Consider the following 25,038-nt stretch of genomic DNA (forward strand, 5'->3'; position numbering starts at 1 on the left):
TCATCGTCGTTGCCACCACAGGATATCTGTGACAAAGAGCCTCATGGGCTGCTTCAAATGTCCACACGACGACGATGGCGATGATGTCATCCACTTGGTTCTTTCGGTAAAGTCATCACGTGGGTATAAAATAAAATTAATCGCGACGTTTCTGGCGCAACACAACAAGCGTCCGTCATCAGGTGGGAAAGCGTGGTCTCCTGCTGCTGCTGCTGCTGAGGCAGACTGTTTTAACGAGGTTTGAAATGGGTGTAGCCCAAGGGTCATAAAGAAGTGGCCGGGGCTAGTGATGTTAATGCGAGAGATTAGCGCGATGTTAATTAGCATGATGTTAATGTGAGAGATTAGCGTGATGTTAATTAGCATGATGTTAATGTGTCACTGTAAGATAGGAGAGCGGCCTCCTCGACGAGGAAGTGCAACCCAATGGGTGCAATCCAAAGGACATGTGAGCATGAGAGTGCAATCCAAAGGCATGAGAGTGCAATCCAAAGGACATGTGAGTATGAGAAGTGTAATCCAAAGGACATGTGAACATGAGAAGTGCAATCCAAAGGACATGTGCACATGAAAGATCTAAGAGAGAGGCATAGAGAGACACAGAGAGTCGGAAATAACAGCTGACATAGCAGGTAGGATGGAAACATGACAGTTAAGACTGTACCTGGTTAATAACGTCCTTCCAATGATTGCTCAGTTTGTACCCATTTTCTCAGTTGAAGCTGTGTCTGTGTTTATATATCTGGATGGCTTCATGAACAAATCTCTGAAGGTAGCCGATAGGTTTGCAGAGTACCTCCGTCTTGGAAAAATCTATTTCGTGTGAGCCCACAGCATTAAAACAATGATCAGTAACGGCAGAGGTATTGGTCCTACCGTGTTTCAGATCCGCCTTGTGTTCACGAACGCGGTCCGAAACATGTTGTGTCATTTCCCCAATGTAACTGCTGCCACAACCACAACTCAGTTTGTAGACACCTGGGTATTGCATGTCAGGAATCACATCCTTTACAGATGGGATTAAATCACGGATTTTGTGTACTGTGTTGAAACGAACCTGGATCCTGTGTTTAAGATTTTGGAAATCTTTTTGGTAACCCCTGCTATGTATGGCAAAGTGATGCTTGTGGCTGGATCCTCAGAAGATTGTCTCCCCATGGATGGGGAGGCAGCTTTGCGGGTTGTACGGTCCGAGTATCCATTCATACTGAGGGCTTGGTGTATGTGCTCCAACTCGGAGATGCAACAAGCCCTATGGTGTCGTGTTTTGATGAGGGAATTCTTCTAGGGCCCGTTGCATCTCCGACCAGCACCACCTAGCTAGTGAGTTAATCTCTCACATTAACATAGCCACTTCCATGCCCTCTAAGCTCTCACATTAACATCACGCTAATCTCTTACATTAACATAGCCACTTCCATGCCCTCTAAGCTCTCACATTAACATCACACTAATCTCTCACATTAACATAGCCACTTCCATACCCTCTAATCTCTCACATTAACATCACGCTAATCTCTCACATTAACATAGCCACTTCCATGCCCTCTAATCTCTCACGTTAACATAGCCACTTCTGTGCCCTCTAAGCTCTCACATTAACATCACGCGAATCTCTCACATTAACATAGCCACTTCCATGCCCTCTAATGTCTCACATTAACATCATGCTAATCGCTCACATTAACAGCCACTTCCATACCCTCTAATCTCTCACATTAACATCATGCTAATCGCTCACATTAACATAGCCACTTCCATGCCCTCTAATGTCTCACATTAACATCACGCTAATCTCTTACATTAACATAGCCACTTCCATGCCCTCTAATGTCTCACATTAACATCATGCTAATCGCTCACATTAACAGCCACTTCCATGCCCTCTAATCTCTCACGTTAACATCATGCTAATCTCTCACATTAACATAACCACTTCCATGCCCTCTAATCTCTCACATTAACATCATGCTAATCTCTCACATTAACATAGCCACTTCCATGCCCTCTAATCTCTCACATTAACATAGCCACTTCCATGCCCTCTAAGCTCTCACATTAACATCATGCTAATCTCTCACATTAACATAGCCACTTTCATGCCCTCTAATCTCTCACATTAACATAGCCACTTTCAGGCCCTCTAATCTCTCACATTAACATAGCCACTTCCATGCCCTCTAAGCTCTCACATTAACAAGATGCTAATCTCTCACATTAACATAGCCACTTCCATGCCCTCTAATCTCTCACATTAACAACATGCTAATCTCTCACATTAACATAGCCACTTCCATGCCCTCTAATCTCTCACATTAACATCATGCTAATCTCTCACATTAACATAGCCACTTCCATGCCCTCTAATCTCTCACGTTAACATAGCCACTCCCATGCCCTCTAATCTCTCACATTAACATCACGCTAATCTCTCACATTAACATAGCCACTTCCGTGCCCTCGTCAAGGAGACCGCTTTCCTATCTTACAGTGACACGCTAATCTCTCACATTAACATCACGCTAATCTCTCACATTAACATAGCCACTTCCATGCCCTCTAATCTCTCACATTAACATCACGCTAATATCTCACATTAACATAGCCACTTCCATGCCCTCTAAGCTCTCACATTAACATCACGCTAATCTCTCACATTAACATAGCCACTTCCATGCCCTCTAAGCTCTCACATTAACATCACGCTAATCTCTCACATTAACATAGCCACTTCCATGCCCTCTAAGCTCTCACATTAACATCACGCTAATCTCTCACATTAACATAGCCACTTCCATGCCCTCTAAGCTCTCACATTAACATCACGCTAATCTCTCACATTAACATAGCCACTTCCATGCCCTCTAAGCTCTCACATTAACATCACGCTAATCTCTCACATTAACATAGCCACTTCCATGCCCTCTAAGCTCTCACATTAACATCACGCTAATCTCTCACATTAACATAGCCACTTCCATGCCCTCTAAGCTCTCACATTAACATCGCCACTTCCGTGCCCTCTAATCTCTCACATTAACATCACGCTAATCTCTCACATTAACATAGCCACTTCCATGCCCTCTAAGCTCTCACATTAACATCACGCTAATCTCTCACATTAACATAGCCACTTCCATGCCCTCTAAGCTCTCACATTAACATCGCCACTTCCGTGCCCTCTAATCTCTCACGTTAACATCATGCTAATCTCTCACATTAACATAGCCACTTCCATGCCCTCTAAGCTCTCACATTAACATCACGCTAATCTCTCACATTAACATCACGCTAATCTCTCACATTAACATCACGCTAATCTCTCACATTAACATCACTAGCCCCGGCCACTTATTTATGATCCTTGGGCTACACCCATTTCCCACCGGATGACGTACGCTTGTGTTGCGCCCGAAACGTCGTGATTTACTTTATTTCTACCTACTTCGTGATGACTTTACCGAAAGAACCAAAGAGTTATGGATTCCTGCAGTCACGAAAGCTTTAAATCAAGATTCATCCACTTGGTTGAGCTTTCATTTGTGGTAGCCCAGGTGACTTCTCTCAGAGCTGCACAGGTCACTGGTGCCTTACCTGTGTCTCTGTCTCTCTCCCTATCTCTGTCTCCCACTGTCCCCTTGTCTGTCTGCAGGGTGAACATGGTGCGGATCTCCATGTCTCTCTGTCTCCATGTCTCTGTCTGTCTGTCTCCATGTGTATGTCCGTCTCTGTCTGCAGGGTGGACGTGGTGTGCTGTCTCTCTGTCTCCATGTCTCTGTTTCTCTGTCTCTCTGTCTCCATGTCTCTGTCTCTCTGTCTCCATGTCTCCATCTCTCTGTCTCTCTGTCTCCATGTCTCCATCTCTCTGTCTCCATGTCTCTGTCTGCAGGGTGGACGTGGTGCACTATCTGTCCCCATGTCTCTGTCTCCATGTCTCCGTGTCTCTGTCTCCATGTCTCTGTCTGCAGGGTGGACGTGGTGCACTATCTGTCCCCATGTCTCTGTCTCTCTGTCTCCGTGTCTCTGTCTGCATGTCTCTGTCTGCAGGGTGGACGTGGTGCACTATCTGTCCCCATGTCTCTGTCTCCATGTCTCCGTGTCTCTGTCTCCATGTCTCTGTCTGCAGGGTGGACGTGGTGCACTATCTGTCCTCATGTCTCTGTCTCCATGTCTCCGTGTCTCTGTCCGCATGTCTCTGTCTGCAGGGTGGACGTGGTGCGCTTCTCCATGTACGGCACGGTGGCTGCGTTCCTGCTCCTGGGAATTCTCCTCTTCACCGAGGGCTTCTTCACGACCGGCGCCGTGCAGGGCCGGCATGGAGACTTCAAGACCACCGCCTGTGGACGCTGCATCAGCGCCATGGTGAGGAGCGAGCGCGCCTAGCGACCATGAGCGACCACGAGCAATCGCCAGCGGTTGCGAGCATCTGCGAGCAATTACGAGCAAATGCGATGAATCACCTTTTTTTTTACGTTTTATTTACTATTCAGGTATAAATCGATTTACCAACGTGCCGTTTACAGAATGTCGCATTCACGCAACCGACATCGAATTTCCCCGTAAGCGAAATTTCACTCTGGCACGCACAACGGGATCATCAAACTAGAGGCCCTGTGCCGTCCATCCGCTACTGCACATCCGTGACAAAGAGCTTCGTAGCTCTTCAGATTCCTCCTCTTGCAGTCTTAAATACTCGAGATTCTGATCTGAGACGGCGTCACGGTGTCCCTACAGTGGCAGCGCCTCCGCATCGCCTAATCCCGTCGCTACAAAGTGCCGCGATATCTTGTGGCGAGTTTCACTACAGAAGGTTAATGATTCTTGATTTAAATAAATCTGAATTATTATTTAATAGTTTAAATATTACGTCGCTATTCTTTTTGTGAAAAGCCATATAGTTGAATTATATTTCCAGGTAAGGAGTAAAGTTGGAATAACTTTCTGAAAAAGCATCCCTCTAGTTTTGTATTTAATTCATTGGGAATGCCGTTTCCGATGTTGGTACATTGAGGGATAGACGCAGTGGCAATCACCGTCCTAGCACCTCGCCTGGCACGCACGAGCACCTGGGTTCAATCCCCATCCTGACAATGGCTGCTGGTGTCGGTGTAGTTGATAGGGCTCAGCTACGTGACGGTGGTAACGGTGATGGTGATGGTGGTGACGGTGTTGGTGATGGTGATGATGATAGTGATGGTGGTGACGGTGTTGGTGGTGACGGTGTTGGTGATGGTGATGATGATGGTGTTGGTGGTGACGGTGTTGGTGGTGTAGTTTATAGGGCTCATCTACGGAATGGTGTTGGTGATGTTGTTGGTGATGTTGTTGGTGATGGTGTAGTTGATAGGGCTCAGCTACGTGATGGTGGTAACGGTGATGGTGATGGTGGTGACGGTGTTGGTGATGGTGATGATGATGGTGATGGTGGTGACGGTGTTGGTGGTGACGGTGTTGGTGATGGTGATAATGATGGTGTTGGTGGTGACGGTGTTGGTGGTGACGGTGTTGATGGTGACGGTGTTGGTGGTGTAGTTTATAGGGCTCATCTACGGAATGGTGTTGGTGATGTTGTTGGTGATGTTGTTGGTGATGGTGTAGTTTATAGGGCTCAGCTACGTGATGGTGGTAACGGTGACGGTGTTGGTGGTGACGGTGTTGGTGGTGACGGTGTTGGTGATGGTGATGATGATGGTGTTGGTGGTGACGGTGTTGGTGGTGACGATGTTGGTGGTGACGGTGGTGATGGTGACGGTGTTGGTGTTGACGCTGTTGGTGGTGACGGTGTTGGTGCCGGTGTAGTTGATAGGGCTCAGCTACGTGATGGTGGTGACGGTGTTGATGGTGGTGACGATGTTGGTGGTGACGGTGTTGGTGGTGATGTTGTTGGTGATGGTGTAGTTTATAGGGCTCATCTACGTGATGGTGATGGTGTTGTTGGTGACGGTGTTGGTGGTGACGGTGTTGGTGATTGTGTTGGTGACGGTGTTGTTAGTAACGGTGTAGTTTATAGGACTCACCTACGTGTTGGTGACGGTGTTGTTGGTGATGGTGTTGGTGATTGTGTTGGTGATAGTGTTGTTGGTGACGGTGTTGATGGTGACGGTGTTGGTGATTGTGTTGGTGATGGTGTTGATGGTGACGGTGTTGTTGGTAACGGTGTTGTTGGTGACGGTGTTGTTGGTGACGGTGTTGGTGGTGTAGTTTATAGGGCTCACCTACGTGATGGTGATGGTGTTGTTGGTGACGGTGTAGTTTATAGGGCTCACCTACGTGATGGTGACGGTGTTGTTGGTGACGGTGTAGTTTATAGGGCTCACCTACGTGATGGTAACGGTGTTGTTGGTGACGGTGTAGTTTATAGGGCTCACCTACGTGATGGTGATGGTGTTGTTGGTGACGGTGTAGTTTATAGGGCTCACCTACGTGATGGTGATGGTGTTGTTGGTGACGGTGTAGTTTATAGGGCTCACCTACGTGATGGTGACGGTGTTGTTGGTGACGGTGTAGTTTATAGGGCTCACCTACGTGATGGTGATGGTGTTGTTGGTGACGGTGTAGTTTATAGGGCTCACCTACGTGATGGTGACGGTGTTGTTGGTGACGGTGTAGTTTATAGGGCTCACCTACATGATGGTGACGGTGTTGTTGGTGACGGTGTAGTTTATAGGGCTCATCTACGTGATGGTAACGGTGTTGTTGGTGACGGTGTTGATGGTAACGGTGTTGTTGGTGACGGTGTAGTTTATAGGGCTCACCTACCTGCTCACGCTGCTCTGGCTCGGCGTTCTGGGGCTCGCCGCTCTGCCGGTCTTCCTCACCCTCAACATTCGCTCGTCGTGCCACGCGGCGCTCACCGCAGCCCCCAACTCATCCACCCCCCCGGTGTGCGTCGACCTGCGCCAGTACGGTACGCCGCTACCTCCACCACCACCACCTCCACCACCTCCACCACCACCACCACTACCTCCACCACCACCACCACCACCACCACCACCGCTACCTCCACCACCACCACCACCACCACTACCTCCACCACCACCACCACCACCACTACCTCCACCACCACCACCACCGCCGCTACCTCCACCACCACCACCGCCGCTACCTCCACCACCGCTACCTCCACCACCACCACCACCGCCGCTACCTCCACCACCACCACCACCGCCGCTACCTCCACCACCACCACCACCGCCGCTACCTCCACCACCACCACCACCACTACCTCCACCACCACCACCGCCGCTACCTCCACCACCACCACCACCGCTACCTCCACCACCACCACTACCTCCACCACCACCACCGCCGCTACCTCCACCACCACCACCGCCGCTACCTCCACCACCACCACCGCCGCTACCTCCACCACCACCACCAACACTACCTCCACCACCACCACCGCCGCTACCTCCACCACCACCACCACCGCTACCTCCACCACCACCACTACCTCCACCACCACCACCACCACTACCTCCACCACCACCACCGCCGCTACCTCCACCACCACCACCACCGCTACCTCCACCACCACCACCACCACTACCTCCACCACCACCACCGCCGCTACCTCCACCACCACCACCACCGCTACCTCCACCACCACCACCACCACTACCTCCACCACCACCACCACCACTACCTCCACCACCACCACCGCCGCTACCTCCACCACCACCACCGCCGCTACCTCCACCACCACCACTACCTCCACCACCACCACCACCACTACCTCCACCACCACCACCGCCGCTACCTCCACCACCACCACCTCCACCACCTCCACCACCACCACCACTACCTCCACCACCACCACCACCACCACCACCGCTACCTCCACCACCACCACCACCACCACTACCTCCACCACCACCACCACCACCACTACCTCCACCACCACCACCACCGCCGCTACCTCCACCACCACCACCGCCGCTACCTCCACCACCGCTACCTCCACCACCACCACCACCGCCGCTACCTCCACCACCACCACCACCGCCGCTACCTCCACCACCACCACCACCGCCGCTACCTCCACCACCACCACCACCACTACCTCCACCACCACCACCGCCGCTACCTCCACCACCACCACCACCGCTACCTCCACCACCACCACTACCTCCACCACCACCACCGCCGCTACCTCCACCACCACCACCGCCGCTACCTCCACCACCACCACCGCCGCTACCTCCACCACCACCACCAACACTACCTCCACCACCACCACCGCCGCTACCTCCACCACCACCACCACCGCTACCTCCACCACCACCACTACCTCCACCACCACCACCACCACTACCTCCACCACCACCACCGCCGCTACCTCCACCACCACCACCACCGCTACCTCCACCACCACCACCACCACTACCTCCACCACCACCACCGCCGCTACCTCCACCACCACCACCACCGCTACCTCCACCACCACCACCACCACTACCTCCACCACCACCACCACCACTACCTCCACCACCACCACCGCCGCTACCTCCACCACCACCACCGCCGCTACCTCCACCACCACCACTACCTCCACCACCACCACCACCACTACCTCCACCACCACCACCGCCGCTACCTCCACCACCACCACCACCGCTACCTCCACCACCACCACCACCGCTACCTCCACCACCACCACCGCCGCTACCTCCACCACCACCACCACCGCCGCTACCTCCACCACCACCACCACCGCCACTACCTCCACCACCACCACCACCACCGCTACCTCCACCACCACTGCCGCTACCTCCACCACCACCACCGCTACCTCCACCACCACCACCACCGCCGCTACCTCCACCACCACCACCACCACCACCGCTACCTCCACCACCACCACCACCACCACCACTACCTCCACCACCACCACCACCACCACCACTACCTCCACCACCACCACCACCACCACTACCTCCACCACCACCACCACCACCACCACTACCTCCACCACCACCACCACCACCACTACTTCCACCACCACCACCACCACCACCGCTACCTCCACCACCACCACCACCGCTACCTCCACCACCACCACCACCACCGCTACCTCCACCACCACCACCACCACCGCTACCTCCACCACCACCACCACCACCACCGCTACCTCCACCACCACCACCACCACCACCGCTACCTCCACCACCACCACCACCGCCGCTACCTCCACCACCACCGCCGCTACCTCCACCACCACCGCTACCTCCACCACCACCACCACCGCTACCTCCACCACCACCGCTACCTCCACCACCATCACCACCATCACCACCACCATCACCACCATCACCATCACCACCACCGCTACCTCCACCACCACCACTACCTCCACCACCACCACCACCACCACCGCTACCTCCACCACCACCACCACCACCGCTACCTCCACCACCACCACCACCGCCGCTACCTCCACCACCACCACCACCGCCGCTACCTCCACCACCACCACCACCACCGCTACCTCCACCACCACCGCTACCTCCACCACCACCACCACCGCTACCTCCACCACCACCGCTACCTCCACCACCACCACCACCGCCGCTACCTCCACCACCACCACCACCACCACCGCCACTACCTCCACCACCACCACCACCGCTACCTCCACCACCACCGCTACCTCCACCACCACCACCACCGCCGCTACCTCCACCACCACCACCACCGCCACTACCTCCACCACCACCGCTACCTCCACCACCACCGCTACCTCCACCACCACCACCACCGCCGCTACCTCCACCACCACCACCACCGCTACCTCCACCACCACCGCTACCTCCACCACCACCACCACCGCCGCTACCTCCACCACCACCACCACCGCCGCTACCTCCACCACCACCACCACCGCCGCTACCTCCACCACCACCACCACCGCCGCTACCTCCACCACCACCACCACCGCTACCTCCACCACCACCACCACTACCTCCACCACCACCACCACCGCCGCTACCTCCACCACCACCACCACCGCCGCTACCTCCACCACCACCACCACCGCCGCTACCTCCACCACCACCACCACCACCACCGCTACCTCCACCACCACCACCACTACCTCCACCACCACCACCACCGCCGCTACCTCCACCACCACCACCGCCGCTACCTCCACCACCACCACCGCTACCTCCACCACCACCACCACCGCCGCTACCTCCACCACCACCACCACCGCCGCTACCTCCACCACCACCACCACCGCCGCTACCTCCACCACCACCACCACCACTACCTCCACCACCACCACCACCACTACCTCCACCACCACCACCGCCGCTACCTCCACCACCACCACCACCGCTACCTCCACCACCACCACCACCACTACCTCCACCACCACCACCGCCGCTACCTCCACCACCACCACCACCGCTACCTCCACCACCACCACCACCGCTACCTCCACCACCACCACCGCCGCTACCTCCACCACCACCACCGCCGCTACCTCCACCACCACCACCACCACTACCTCCACCACCACCACTACCTCCACCACCACCACCGCCGCTACCTCCACCACCACCACCACCGCTACCTCCACCACCACCACTACCTCCACCACCACCACCACCACTACCTCCACCACCACCACCGCCGCTACCTCCACCACCACCACCACCGCTACCTCCACCACCACCACCACCACTACCTCCACCACCACCACCGCCGCTACCTCCACCACCACCGCTACCTCCACCACCACCACCACCACTACCTCCACCACCACCACCACCACTACCTCCACCACCACCACCGCCGCTACCTCCACCACCACCACCGCCGCTACCTCCACCACCACCACTACCTCCACCACCACCACCACCACTACCTCCACCACCACCACCGCCGCTACCTCCACCACCACCACCACCGCTACCTCCACCACCACCACCACCGCTACCTCCACCACCACCACCGCCGCTACCTCCACCACCACCACCACCGCCGCTACCTCCACCACCACCACCACCGCCACTACCTCCACCACCACCACCACCACCGCTACCTCCACCACCACTGCCGCTACCTCCACCACCACCACCGCTACCTCCACCACCACCACCACCGCCGCTACCTCCACCACCACCACCACCGCTACCTCCACCACCACCACCACCGCCGCTACCTCCACCACCACCACCACCGCCGCTACCTCCACCACCACCACCACCGCTACCTCCACCACCACCGCTACCTCCACCACCACCACCACCGCTACCTCCACCACCACCACCACCACTACCTCCACCACCACCACCGCCGCTACCTCCACCACCACCACCACCGCTACCTCCACCACCACCACCACCGCTACCTCCACCACCACCACCACCGCCGCTACCTCCACCACCACCACCACCACCGCCGCTACCTCCACCACCACCACCGCTACCTCCACCACCACCACCACCACCGCTACCTCCACCACCACCACCACCGCCGCTACCTCCACCACCACCACCACCGCCGCTACCTCCACCACCACCGCCGCTACCTCCACCACCACCGCCGCTACCTCCACCACTACCACCGCTGCTACCTCCACCACCACCACCGCCGCTACCTCCACCACCACCGCCGCTACCTCCACCACCACCACCGCTACCTCCACCACCACCGCCGCTACCTCCACCACCACCACCGCCACCGCCGCTACCTCCACCACCACCGCCGCTGCTACCACCACCACCGCTACCACCACCACCGCCACCACCCCCTGCACCGCCACCACCGCCTCCGCCACCACCCCCTGCACCGCCACCTCCACCGCTGCCACCTCCACCACCACTGCCACCACCGGCACCACCCCCTGCACCGCCACCACCGCCTCCACCACCACCACTACCACCACCTCCTCCAACTCCACCACCCCCGCCACAACCTCCACCACCACCGCCACTTCCTTCACCACCTCCTCCACCACCATCAACACCACCACCGCCACCACTGCCTCCACCACCACCGCCACCCCCTCTACCCCCACCACCGCCTCTACTTCTGTCACCACCTCCACCACCTCCACCACCATCAACACCACCTCCACCACCGCCACTACCACCACCACCCCCTCTACCCCCACCACCGCCTCTACTTCTGCCACCACCACCACCACCTCCTCCACCACCATCAACACCACCTCCACCACCGCCACTACCACCACCACCACCGCCTCCACCCATCATCATTATCATCGGCTATCCATCACAATCGAGGATGATCGTCTTCCATCGAAAAGTTGGATTATCTGTGGGTCCGAAGATGGCTGAAGAGACCGATCTGGGATTGACAGATTCTGCCAAAGCAGATGTCTGTGTGTGATTCCTGTGGAGTCGCTGTTACACAGCAGATGTCTGTGTGTGATTCCTGTGGAGTCACTGTTACACAGCAGATGTCTGTGTGTGATTCCTGTGGAGTCGATGTTACATAGCAGATGTCTGTGCGTGATTCCTGTGGAGTCACTGTTACACAGCAGATGTCTGTGTGTGATTCCTGTGGAGTCGCTGTTACACAGCAGATGTCTGTGCGTGATTCCTGTGGAGTCGCTGTTACACAGCAGATGTCTGTGTGTGATTCCTGTGGAGTCACTGTTACATAGCAGATGTCTGTGTGTGATTCCTGTGGAGTCGCTGTTACACAGCAGATGTCTGTGTGTGATTCCTGTGGAGTCGCTGTTACACAGCAGATGTCTGTGTGTGATTCCTGTGGAGTCGCTGTTACACAGCAGATGTCTGTGTGTGATTCCTGTGGAGTCACTGTTACACAGCAGATGTCTGTGTGTGATTCCTGTGGAGTCGCTGTTGTACAGCAGATGTCTGTGTGTGATTCCTGTGGAGTCGCTGTTACACAGCAGATGTCTGTGTGTGATTCCTGTGGAGTCACTGTTACACAGCAGATGTCTGTGTGTGATTCCTGTGGAGTCACTGTTAGACAGCAGATGTCTGTGCGTGATTCCTGTGGAGTCACTGTTGTACAGCAGCTTCCACACAGTAGCTTCTTGACAGAACGGGACCATGAACCCAATGGCAAGGAGACCAAGACGATTGGAGATATCGTTCTCTCGTGCAGCCTTCGTCCACCTTCACAGCCGTTGAGATCTTAAAATCTTCTTCCGCCTGCTTTGCCGTCGAGGATTTGTGAACCCATGGCTGTGTGCAGGTAGGCGTATAATAATGGTGGCCTATACTCGCCATGCCACAGCATCGTCAAAGGGTATTTGTGGCTTTTCAAGAGGAAAAGCGTCGCAGTCCTGGCCACGTCCTGGTGCTGCTGTCGCTGCTTGGTCCACGGCTGCTTATTCCTCCGGGTTGCCCGTCCGCTTATCTCGCAGCGAACCTTCACGGAAGTCTTTCCACTATCCGGCACCTGCGGACACGCTCGGTAGCAGCTTGATGTACAGGGACAGTGTTGAGTCTATGGTGCAGTGTTGAGTCTATGGTGCAGTGTTGAGTGTATGGGCAGTGTTGAGTCTATGGTGCAGTGTTGAGTCTATGGGCAGTGTTGAGTCTATGGGCAGTGTTGAGTCTATGGGCAGTGTTGAGTCTATGGTCATTGTGAGTCTATGGGTAGTGTTGAGTCTATGGTGTAGTGTTGAGTCTATGGTGCAGTGTTGAGTCTATGATGCAGTGTTGAGTCTACGATGCAGTGTTGAGTCTATGGGTAGTGTTGAGTCTATGATGCAGTGTTGAGTCTATGGGTAGTGTTGAGTCTATGGGCAGTGCTGAGTCTATGGTGTAGTGTTGAGTCTATGGGCAGTGTTGAGTCTATGGTGCAGTGTTGAGTCTATGGGCAGTGTTGAGTCTATTGGCAGTGTTAGTCTATGGTGCAGTGTTGAGTCTATGGGTAGTGTGAGTCTACGGGCAGTGTTAGTCTATGGGCAGTGTTGAGTCTATGGGCAGTGTTGAGTCTATGGGCAGTGTTGAGTCTATGGTGCAGTGTTGAGTCTATGGGCAGTGCTGAGTTTATGATGCAGTGTTGAGTCTATGGGCAGTGTTAGTCTATGGTACAGTGTTGAGTCTACGGGCAGTGTTAGTCTATAGGCAGTGTTGAGTCTACGGGCAGTGTTAGTCTATGGTGCAGTGTTGAGTCTATGGGTAGTGTTGAGTCTATGGGCAGTGTTGAGTCTATGGTGCAATGTTGAGTGTATGGGCAGTGTTGAGTCTATGGGCAGTGTTGAGTCTATGGTGCAGTGTTGAGTCTATGGGTAGTGTTGAGTCTAAGGGCAATGTTGAGTCTATGGTGCAGTGTTGAGTGTATGGGCAGTGTTGAGTCTATGGGCAGTGTTGAGTCTATGGTGCAGTGTTGAGTCTATGGGCAGTGTTGAGTCTATGGTGCAGTGTTGAGTCTATGGTGCAGTGTTGAGTCTATGGTGCGGTGTTGAGTCTATGGGCAGTGTTGAGTCTATGGGCAGTGTTGAGTCTATGGTGCAGTGTTGATTGAGTCTATGGGCAGTGTTGAGTCTATTGGCAGTGTTGAGTCTATGGTGCAGTGTTGAGTCTATGGGCAGTGTTAAGTCTATGGTGCAATGTTGAGTCTATGGGCAGTGTTGAGTCTATGGGCAGTGTTGAGTCTATGGGCAGTGTTGAGTCTATGGTGTAGTGTTGAGTCTATGGTGCAGTGTTAGTCTATGATGCAGTGTTGAGTCTATGGGCAGTGTTGAGTCTATGGGCAGTGTTAGTCTATGATGCAGTGTTGAGTCTATGGGCAGTGTTGAGTCTATGGGCAGTGTTGAGTCTATGGGCAGTGTTGAGTCTTTGGGCAGTGTTGAGTCTATGGGCAGTGTTGAGTCTATGGTGCAGTGTTGAGTCTATGGTGCAGTGTTGAGTCTATGGGCAGTGTTGAGTCTATGGGTGGCAGTGTTGAGTCTATGGGCAGTGTTGAGTCTATGGTGTAGTGTTGTTAAGTCTATGGTGCAGTGTTAGTCTATGATGCAGTGTTGAGTCTATGGTGCAGTGTTAGTCTATGATGCAGTGTTGAGTCTATGGGCAGTGTTGAGTCTATGGGCAGTGTTGAGTCTATGGGCAGTGTTGAGTCTATGGGTGGCAGTGTTGAGTCTATGGGCAGTGTTGAGTCTATGGGCAGTGAGTGACCATAACGGAGGACGTGGTAGTCATGGAGGGGCTATGGGGGGGGCAGACAGAGTGGAGGGGCAAGGGGCGGAAAGAGGAAGGGACTGGGCAATGGACATCATCATCAACATCATCATCAACATCATCATCAACATCATCAACATCAACATCATCTTCACCTTCAACGTAATTCCATGGACACGCTGCCGCGTTGCGTTAACGGTGATGGGGTGTCGTCTTGTAGGAATCCTGCCGTGGAATCACTCGACGGCCCTTCTGTGCGACCGAGCCCTGGAAAATATGTGTAACACGCAGGAGGTGATAGCACGCACGAACATGCAGACACACGCTAGCACACAGACACACGCTAGCACATAGACACACTGGCACACAGACACACGCTGGCAAACAGACACACGCTAGCACACAGACACACGCTAACACACAGACACACGCTAGCACACAGACACACGCTGGCACACAGACACACGCTAGCACACAGACACACGCCGGCACACAGACACACGCTCGCACACAGACACACGCTGGCACACAGACACACGCTAGCACACAGACACATGCCGGCACACAGACACACGCCGGCACACAGACACACGCTAGCACACAGACACACACTGGCACACAGACACACGCTGGCACACAGACACACGCTAGCACACAGACACACGCTAGCACACAGACACACGCTAGCACACAGACACACGCTAACACACTAAGATGCACGCTAGCACACAGACACACGCTAACACACAGACACACACTGACACACAGACACACGCTGGCACACAGACACACACTGACACACAGACACACGCCGACACACAGACACACGCTGGTACACAGACACACGCTAGCACACAGACACACGCTGGCACACAGACACACGCTAGCACACAGACACACGCCGACACACAGACACACGCTAGCACACAGACACACGCTGGCACACAGACACACGCTAGCACACAGACACACGCTAGCACACAGACACACGCTGGCACACAGACACACGCTAGCACACAGACACACGCTGGCACACAGACACACGCCGGCACACAGACACACGCTAGCACACAGACACACGCTGGCACACAGACACACGCTGGCACACAGACACACGCTGGCACACAGACACACGCTAGCACACAGACACACGCTAGCACACAGACACACGCTAGCACACAGACACACGCTGGTACACAGACACACGCTGGCATACAGACACACGCTGGCACACAGACACACGCTGGCACACAGACACACGCTGGCACACAGACACACGCTAGCACACAGACACACGCTAGCACACAGACACACGCTGGTACACAGACACACGCTAGCACACAGACACACGCTAGCACACAGACACACGCTCGCACACAGACACACGCTGGCACACAGACACACGCTGGCACACAGACACACGCTAACACACAGACACACACTAACACACAGACACACGCTAGCACACAGACATACGCTGGCACACAGACACACGCTGGCACACAGACACACGCTCGCACACAGATGCACGCTAGCACACAGACACAGGCTAGCACACAGACACACGCTGGCACACAGACACACGCTAACACACAGACACATAGCACACAGACACACGCTACCACACAGACACACGCTCGCACACAGACACACGCTAGCACACAGACACACGCTAACACACAGACACACACTAACACACAGACACACGCTGGCACACAGACACACTCTAGCACACAGACACAAACTAGCACACAGACACACGCTAGCACACAGACACACGCTGGCACACAGACACACGCTGGCACACAGACACACGCTCGCACACAGACGCACGCTAGCACACAGACACACGCTAGCACACAGACACACACTAGCACACAGACACACGCTAGCACACAGACACACGCTAGCACACAGACACACGCTAGCACACAGACACACGCCGGCACACAGACACACGCCGGCACACAGACACACGCTAGCACACAGACACACGCTAGCACACAGACACACGCTAGCACACAGACACACGCTAACACACAGACACATAGCACACAGACACACGCTGGCACGCAGACACACGCTAGCACACAGACACACGCTAACACACAGACACACACTAACACACAGACACACGCTGGCACACAGACACACGCTAGCACACAGACACACGCTGGCACACAGACACACGCCGGCACACAGACACACGCTAGCACACAGACACACGCTGGCACACAGACACACGCTGGCACACAGACACATGCTGGTACACAGACACACGCTAGCACACAGACACACGCTAGCACACAGACACACGCTGGTACACAGACACACGCTAGCACACAGACACACGCTAGCACACAGACACACGCTGGCACACAGACACGCTGGCACACAGACACACGCTCGCACACAGACGCACGCTAGCACACAGACACAGGCTAGCACACAGACACACGCTGGCACACAGACACACGCTAACACACAGACACATAGCACACAGACACAGGCTAGCACACAGACACACGCTGGCACACAGACACACGCTAGCATACAGACACACGCTACCACACAGACACACGCTCGCACACAGACACACGCTAGCACACAGACACACGCTAACACACAGACACACACTAACACACAGACACACGCTGGCACACAGACACACTCTAGCACACAGACACAAACTAGCACACAGACACACGCTAGCACACAGACACACGCTGGCACACAGACACACGCTGGCACACAGACACACGCTCGCACACAGATGCACGCTAGCACACAGACACACGCTAGCACACAGACACACACTAGCACACAGACACACGCTAGCACACAGACACACGCTAGCACACAGACACACGCTAGCACACAGACACACGCTAGCACACAGACACACGCCGGCACACAGACACACGCTAGCACACAGACACACGCTAGCACACAGACACACGCTAGCACACAGACACACGCTAGCACACAGACACACGCTAACACACAGACACATAGCACACAGACACACGCTGGCACGCAGACACACGCTAGCACACAGACACACGCTAACACACAGACACACACTAACACACAGACACACGCTGGCACACAGACACACTCTAGCACACAGACACAAACTAGCACACAGACACACGCTGGCACACAGACACACGCTGGCACACACACACACGCCGGCACACAGACACACGCTAGCACACAGACACACGCTGGCACTAAGACACACGCCGGCACACAGACACACGCTAGCACACAGACACACGCTAACACACAGACACACTCTGGCACACAGACACACGCTCGCACACAGACACACGCTGGCACACAGACACACGCCGGCACACAGACACACGCCGGCACACAGACACACGCCGGCACACAGACACACGCTAGCACACAGACACACGCTAGCACACAGACACACGCTAACACACAGACACACGCTGGCACACAGACACACGCTCGCACAATTCGATTCCAACACCAACAGCAGTGACAGCGATGATCGTAACCTGTCCTGGACCTGCCCTATTGTCGACTCAGCCTCATAATGAATACCTGGCACGGATGTCGTGAACATTGCCGGAGACAAAAGCGTCAGGGCGTGGTGCTGGACATCCCACCCACTGCGCGTGCCACGGTGCCGGCCTTCATAGGCGCTGCTGCTACTCGCTACTAAGAGCACTCGCCTCAGCAGTCTGTCAGAGACGACGCGAGAGAAACGTTGTCTCTGTGTGTCTGTGCATTTATCGTCTCAGTTCATCCTCGCTCACCACCTCTTCATCGTTGCCTACGCTGGTGCCGGGGCGACCGTCATCGCCATGGTGAGTGTCCAGACCCTCTGCTCAGCGTGGATTTCTCTCCGGGTGCACCCCGTTGCTTCCCTCCACATTTAGAAACGGGCGTTTAGAGGATTTGGCTGCTGCTATAAGTTCCCACGTGACGGTAATCCACTTCGCTGAGCTGTCATTTGTCATACCCAGGGGGTCCCTTCTCGAAGCGACCCCCTGGCTATGACGTAGCTCAGTGAGCCTTAAACAAATAAAAAAAATAGTTTAGTTTAGTTTAACACTAATCTTACACTAACCCTAAGCCCAACCTAACACCAATCTAACACTAACCTAACACTAACTTAACCTAACACCAATCTTTCACTAACCTAACCCTAACCTAACACCAATCTAACACTAACCTAACACCAATCTAACACTAACCTAACACGAACCTAACACCAATCTAACACTAACCTAACCCCAACCTAACACCAATCTTTCACTAACCTAACCCCAACCTAACACCAATCTAACACTAACCTAACACGAACCTAACACCAATCTAACACTAACCTAACCCCAACCTAACACCAATCTTTCACTAACCTAACCCCAACCTAACACCAATCTAACACTAACCTAACCCCAACCTAACCCCAACCTAACACTAACCTAACCCCAACCAAACACCAATCTAACACTAACCTAACCCCAACCTAACACCAATCTTTAACTAACCTAACCCCAACCTAACACCAATCTAACACTAACCTAACCCCAACCTAACACCAATCTTTCACTAACCTAACCCCAACCTAACACCAATTTTTCACTAACCTAACCACAACCTAACCCCAACCTAACACTAACCTAACACCAATCTTTCACTAACCTAACCCCAACCTAACACTAACCTAACACTAACCTAACCCCAACCTAACACTAGCCTAACACTAACCTAACCCCAACCTAACACCAATCTAACACTAACCTAACCCCAACCTAACACCAATCTTTCACTAACCTAACCCCAACCTAACACCAATCTTTCACTAACCTAACCACAACCTAACCCCAACCTAACACTAACCTAACACCAATCTTTCACTAACCTAACCCCAACCTAACACTAACCTAACACTAACCTAACCCCAACCTAACCCCAACCTAACACCAATCTTTCACTAACCTAACCCCAACCTAACACCAATCTAACACTAACCTAACACGAACCATAACCTAATCCTAACCGAACACAAACCTAACCCTGGCACTCGCCCCTAACCCCACGCTACGCTGGGGATGGTCCTCCAGACTGTCAGCGCTAGACCGTAGAACAACGGCAAAACGCGAACAGGACCAGGGCAATGCAAACGCACACAGGTTGACAACGATGCTTGGCATTGTCCTTGGAACTGATTGGCCTACACCGGAGCTGCAGCCTCCACTACGGCCGAGTCGCTGCACCAGCACGAGGCTGGAGAACAACGCCAAGAGGCAGTACACGTACAATATCAATATCAATACCAATACCCAAGGTATCAATATCAATATCCAAGGTATCAATATCAATACCCAAGGTATCAATGTCAATACCCAAGGTATCAATACCCAAGGTATCAATATCAATACCCAAGATATCAATACCCAAGGTATCAATATCAATACCCAAGGTATCAATATCAATACCCAAGGTATCAATACCCAAGGTATCAATATCAATACCCAAGGTATCAATGTCAATACCCAAGGTATCAATACCCAAGGTATCAATATCAATACCCAAGGTATCAATACCCAAGGTATCAATATCAATACCCAAGGTATCAATATCAATATCCAAGGTATCAATATCAATACCATAGGTATCAATATCCAAGGTATCAATATCAATATCCAAGGTATCAATATCAATACCCAAGGTATCAATATCAATACCCAAGGTATCAATATCAATACCCAAGGTATCAATATCAATACCCAAGGTATCAATATCAATACCAAAGGTATCAATACCCAAGGTATCAATATCAATACCCAAGGTATCAATATCAATGCCAAAGGTATCAATACCAAAGGTATCAATATCAATACCAAAGGTATCAATACCCAAGGTATCAATATCAATACCCAAGGTATCAATATCAATACCAAAGGTATCAATACCAAAGGTATCAATATCAATACCAAAGGTATCAATATCAATACCAAAGGTATCAATATCTCGGGTGGAGCAGTTCATTCTAAGGGACCCCTTTCCGGCAAACATCACAGGAGGTGTGAAGATGTCCAAACAGCGAGAAGTTAGACACCCACTCTCCACAACTCGCTCTCCCCCACACGTAACACCCCTACACGTAACACCCCTACACGTAACACCCCCACACGTAACACCCCCACACGTAACACCCCTTCACCTAACACCCCTACACGTAACACCCCTACACGTGACACCCCCTACACGTAACACCCCTACACGTAACACCCCTACACGTAACACCCCCACACGTAACACCCCTTCACCTAACACCCCTACACGTAACACCCCTACACGTAACACCCCCACACGTAACACCCCTACACGTAACACCCCTACACGTAACACCCCCACACGTAACACCCCCACACGTAACACCCCTACACGTAACACCCCCACACGTAACACCCCTACACGTAACACCCCTACACGTAACACCCCTACACGTAACACCCCCACACGTAACACCCCCACACGTAACACCCCCACACGTAACACCCCTACACGTAACACCCCCACACGTAACACCCCTACACGTAACACCCCTACACGTAACACCCCCTACACGTAACACCCCTACACGTAACACCCCTACACGTAACACCCCCTACACGTAACACCCCATACGTAACACCTCTACACGTAACACCCCTACACGTGACACCCCCACACGTAACACCCCTACACGTAACACCCCTACACGTAACACCCCCTACACGTAACACCCCCACACGTAACACCCCCACACGTAACACCCCCACACGTAACACCCCCACACGTAACACCCCTACACGTAACACCCCCACACGTAACACCCCCACACGTAACACCCCCACACGTAACACCCCTACACGTAACACCCCTACACGTAACACCCCCTACACGTAACACCCCTACACGTAACACCCCTACACGTAACACCCCCTACACGTAACACCCCCACACGTAACACCCCTACACGTAACACCCCCTACACGTAACACCCCTACACGTAACACCTCTACACGTAACACCCCTACACGTGACACCCCCACACGTAACACCCCCACACGTAACACCCCTACACGTAACACCCCCTACACGTAACACCCCCACACGTAACACCCCCACACGTAACACCCCCACACGTAACACCCCCACACGTAACACCCCCACACGTAACACCCCCACACGTAACACCCCCACACGTAACACCCCCACACGTAACACCCCCACACGTAACACCCCTACACGTAACACCCCTACACGTAACACCCCTACACGTAACACCCCTACACCTAACACCTCTACACGTAACATCCCCACACGTAACACCCCTACACGTAACACCCCTACACGTAACACCCCCACACGTAACACCCCTACACGTAACACCCCTACACGTAACACCCCCACACGTAACACCCCTACACGTAACACCCCCACACGTAACACCCCTACACGTAACACCCCTACACGTAACACCCCTACACGTAACACCCCTACACGTAACACCCCCACACGTAACACCCCCACACGTAACACCCCCACACGTAACACCCCCACACGTAACACCCCCACACGTAACACCCCTACACGTAACACCCCCACACGTAACACCCCTACACGTAACACCCCCACACGTAACACCCCTACACGTAACACCCCTACACGTAACACCCCTACACGTAACACCCCTACACGTAACACCCCTACACCTAACACCTCTACACGTAACATCCCCACACGTAACACCCCTACACGTAACACCCCTACACGTAACACCCCCTACACGTAACACCCCTACACGTAACACCCCCCACACGTAACACCCCCACACGTAACACCCCCACACATAACACCCCTACACGTAACACCTCTACACGTAACACCCCTACACGTAACACCCCTACACGTAACACCCCTACACGTAACACCCCTACACGTAACACCCCTACACGTAACACCCCTACACGTAACACCCCCACACGTAACACCCCCACACGTAACACCCCCACACGTAACACCCCCACACGTAACACCCCCTACACGTAACACCCCTACACGTAACACCCCTACACGTAACACCCCCTACACGTAACACCCCTACACGTAACACCCCCACACGTAACACCCCTACACGTAACACCCCCTACACGTAACACCCCTACACGTAACACCCCCACACGTAACACCCCTACACGTAACACCCCTACACGTAACACCCCTACACGTAACACCCCCTACACGTAACACCCCTACACGTAACACCCCCTACACGTAACACCCCTACACGTAACACCCCCACACGTAACACCCCTACACGTAACACCCCCACACGTAACACCCCCTACACGTAACACCCCTACAAGTAACACCCCTACACGTAACACCCCCACACGTAACACCCCTACACGTAACACCCCTACACGTAACACCCCCACACGTAACACCCCCACACGTAACACCCCTACACGTAACACCCCCACACGTAACACCCCCACACGTAACACCTCTACACGTAAGTGTATAGTGTAGTGTATAGTGTAGTGTATAGTAGTGTAGTGTATAGTAGTGTATAGTAGTGGAGTATAGTGTAGTGTATTGTACTATAAAGTAGTGTATAGTGTAGTGTATAGTAGTGTAGTGTATAGTAGTGTAGTGTATAGTAGTGTAGTGTATAGTGTAGTGTATAGTGTAGTGCATCGTAGTCTGTATGTGTGTTGAACTTCTTTGGCAACGTGCGTAGCCAACCGTGCGAGCGAATCAGAGGTGCGGGTGAAGGACAACAAATTAACCACAACAACAACAACAACCACCACCACCACCAGCACCACCACCAGCAGCAGCGGCGGTTCTAAACAGCTGTGTTCTCAATCAGGGTGATTGTAAAAGTGCACAACTCCAGTGGCTTCCAAATAACGCCCCCCATGCGATACCACCGTGCCCCCCGCCCCCCGCCCCGTCCCCCGTGAGTAGATCCACTACCTCATGGTGCTGACGGCCAACTGGGGCTACGTGAAGACCTTCGCCGCTTCAGCTTCGTCCCCGGGGGCAGCGGCCCCCTGCAGCGGCAGCGCCCAGCAGGGGGCGCTGGGAGGGGGCGACGCGGAGCTGGGGGATCTCCACAACGGGAAGGGGGTCGCCGCCACCTCCCCACAAGACCCCTGAAACCCCCTTGAGCCCCCTCCCACCTCCACAAGACCCCCCCCCCCCCCCAAGATCCCCCTGAGCCACTCGCCACGACCTCCGACCCACGAGCCCCTGATATCCCTTAGTGCTCTATCCGTGCCCCCTGTGACCCCTGAGTACCCCTGTGACCTGTGACCTGTGCGACTGCGAAGGGTGCACCTCCTGGTAGTTTGACACCGCGACCCATGACCCCTTCAACCCAGCCCTGACCCCTGACTCCCTGAATCTTGACCCCCAACCTCTAACCTCCCATCAGTGTCCGTGACCTCTTGCCTCTCCCGATCTGTGATCCTGGCTACCCCCACCCCCACCCCCCGTGAGCTGTGACCCCTGTGCTGTTGCTCAATAAGCGGTGACCTTTAACCCCTGATCCGTCTGACCCTCAATGACGTTTCCTGTTCACTCCAGCATTGCTCAGTGACCCCTCCGCTCCCCGTCTCTCTCCTGTCTCTCGCCTGTCTCTCCTGTTTCTCTCTCCATCTCTCTCCTGTCTCTCTCTCCATCTCTCTCCTGTCTCTCTCTCTCTCTCCATCTCTCTCCTGTCTCTCTCCTGTCTCTCTCTCCATCTCTCCTGTCTCTCTCCTGTCTCTCTCTCCATCTCTCTCCTGTCTCTCTCTCTCCCCATCTCTCTCCTGTCTCTCTCCATCTCTCTCCTGTCTCTCTCTCTCCCCATCTCTCTCCTGTCTCT

At 54.0% G+C, this 25,038-nt stretch overlaps 1 protein-coding gene across 2 annotated transcripts in view; it reads left to right on the forward strand.

Annotated features, from left to right (window-relative positions):
• LOC116957512 (neuronal membrane glycoprotein M6-b-like) overlaps window positions 1-24,754 on the forward strand; it is a 55,635-nt gene extending 30,881 nt beyond the window's left edge. For both annotated transcript variants that reach the window (XM_032979717.2, XM_032979718.2), the window contains exons 3-7: window positions 4,206-4,362; window positions 6,742-6,907; window positions 15,352-15,425; window positions 18,908-18,973; window positions 24,138-24,754. In XM_032979717.2, the coding sequence (XP_032835608.2) occupies window positions 4,206-4,362; window positions 6,742-6,907; window positions 15,352-15,425; window positions 18,908-18,973; window positions 24,138-24,329 (655 nt within the window). In that variant the 3' untranslated portion in view covers window positions 24,330-24,754. The remainder of the gene's footprint in view (window positions 1-4,205; window positions 4,363-6,741; window positions 6,908-15,351; window positions 15,426-18,907; window positions 18,974-24,137) is intronic.
• The last annotated feature ends 284 nt before the right edge of the window (window positions 24,755-25,038 follow it).

This window comes from Petromyzon marinus, chromosome 76, assembly GCF_048934315.1.
Source record: "Petromyzon marinus isolate PM22_M1 ecotype Great Lakes invasive population chromosome 76, UKy_Petmar_22M1.pri1.0, whole genome shotgun sequence".
NCBI lineage: Eukaryota > Metazoa > Chordata > Hyperoartia > Petromyzontiformes > Petromyzontidae > Petromyzon > Petromyzon marinus.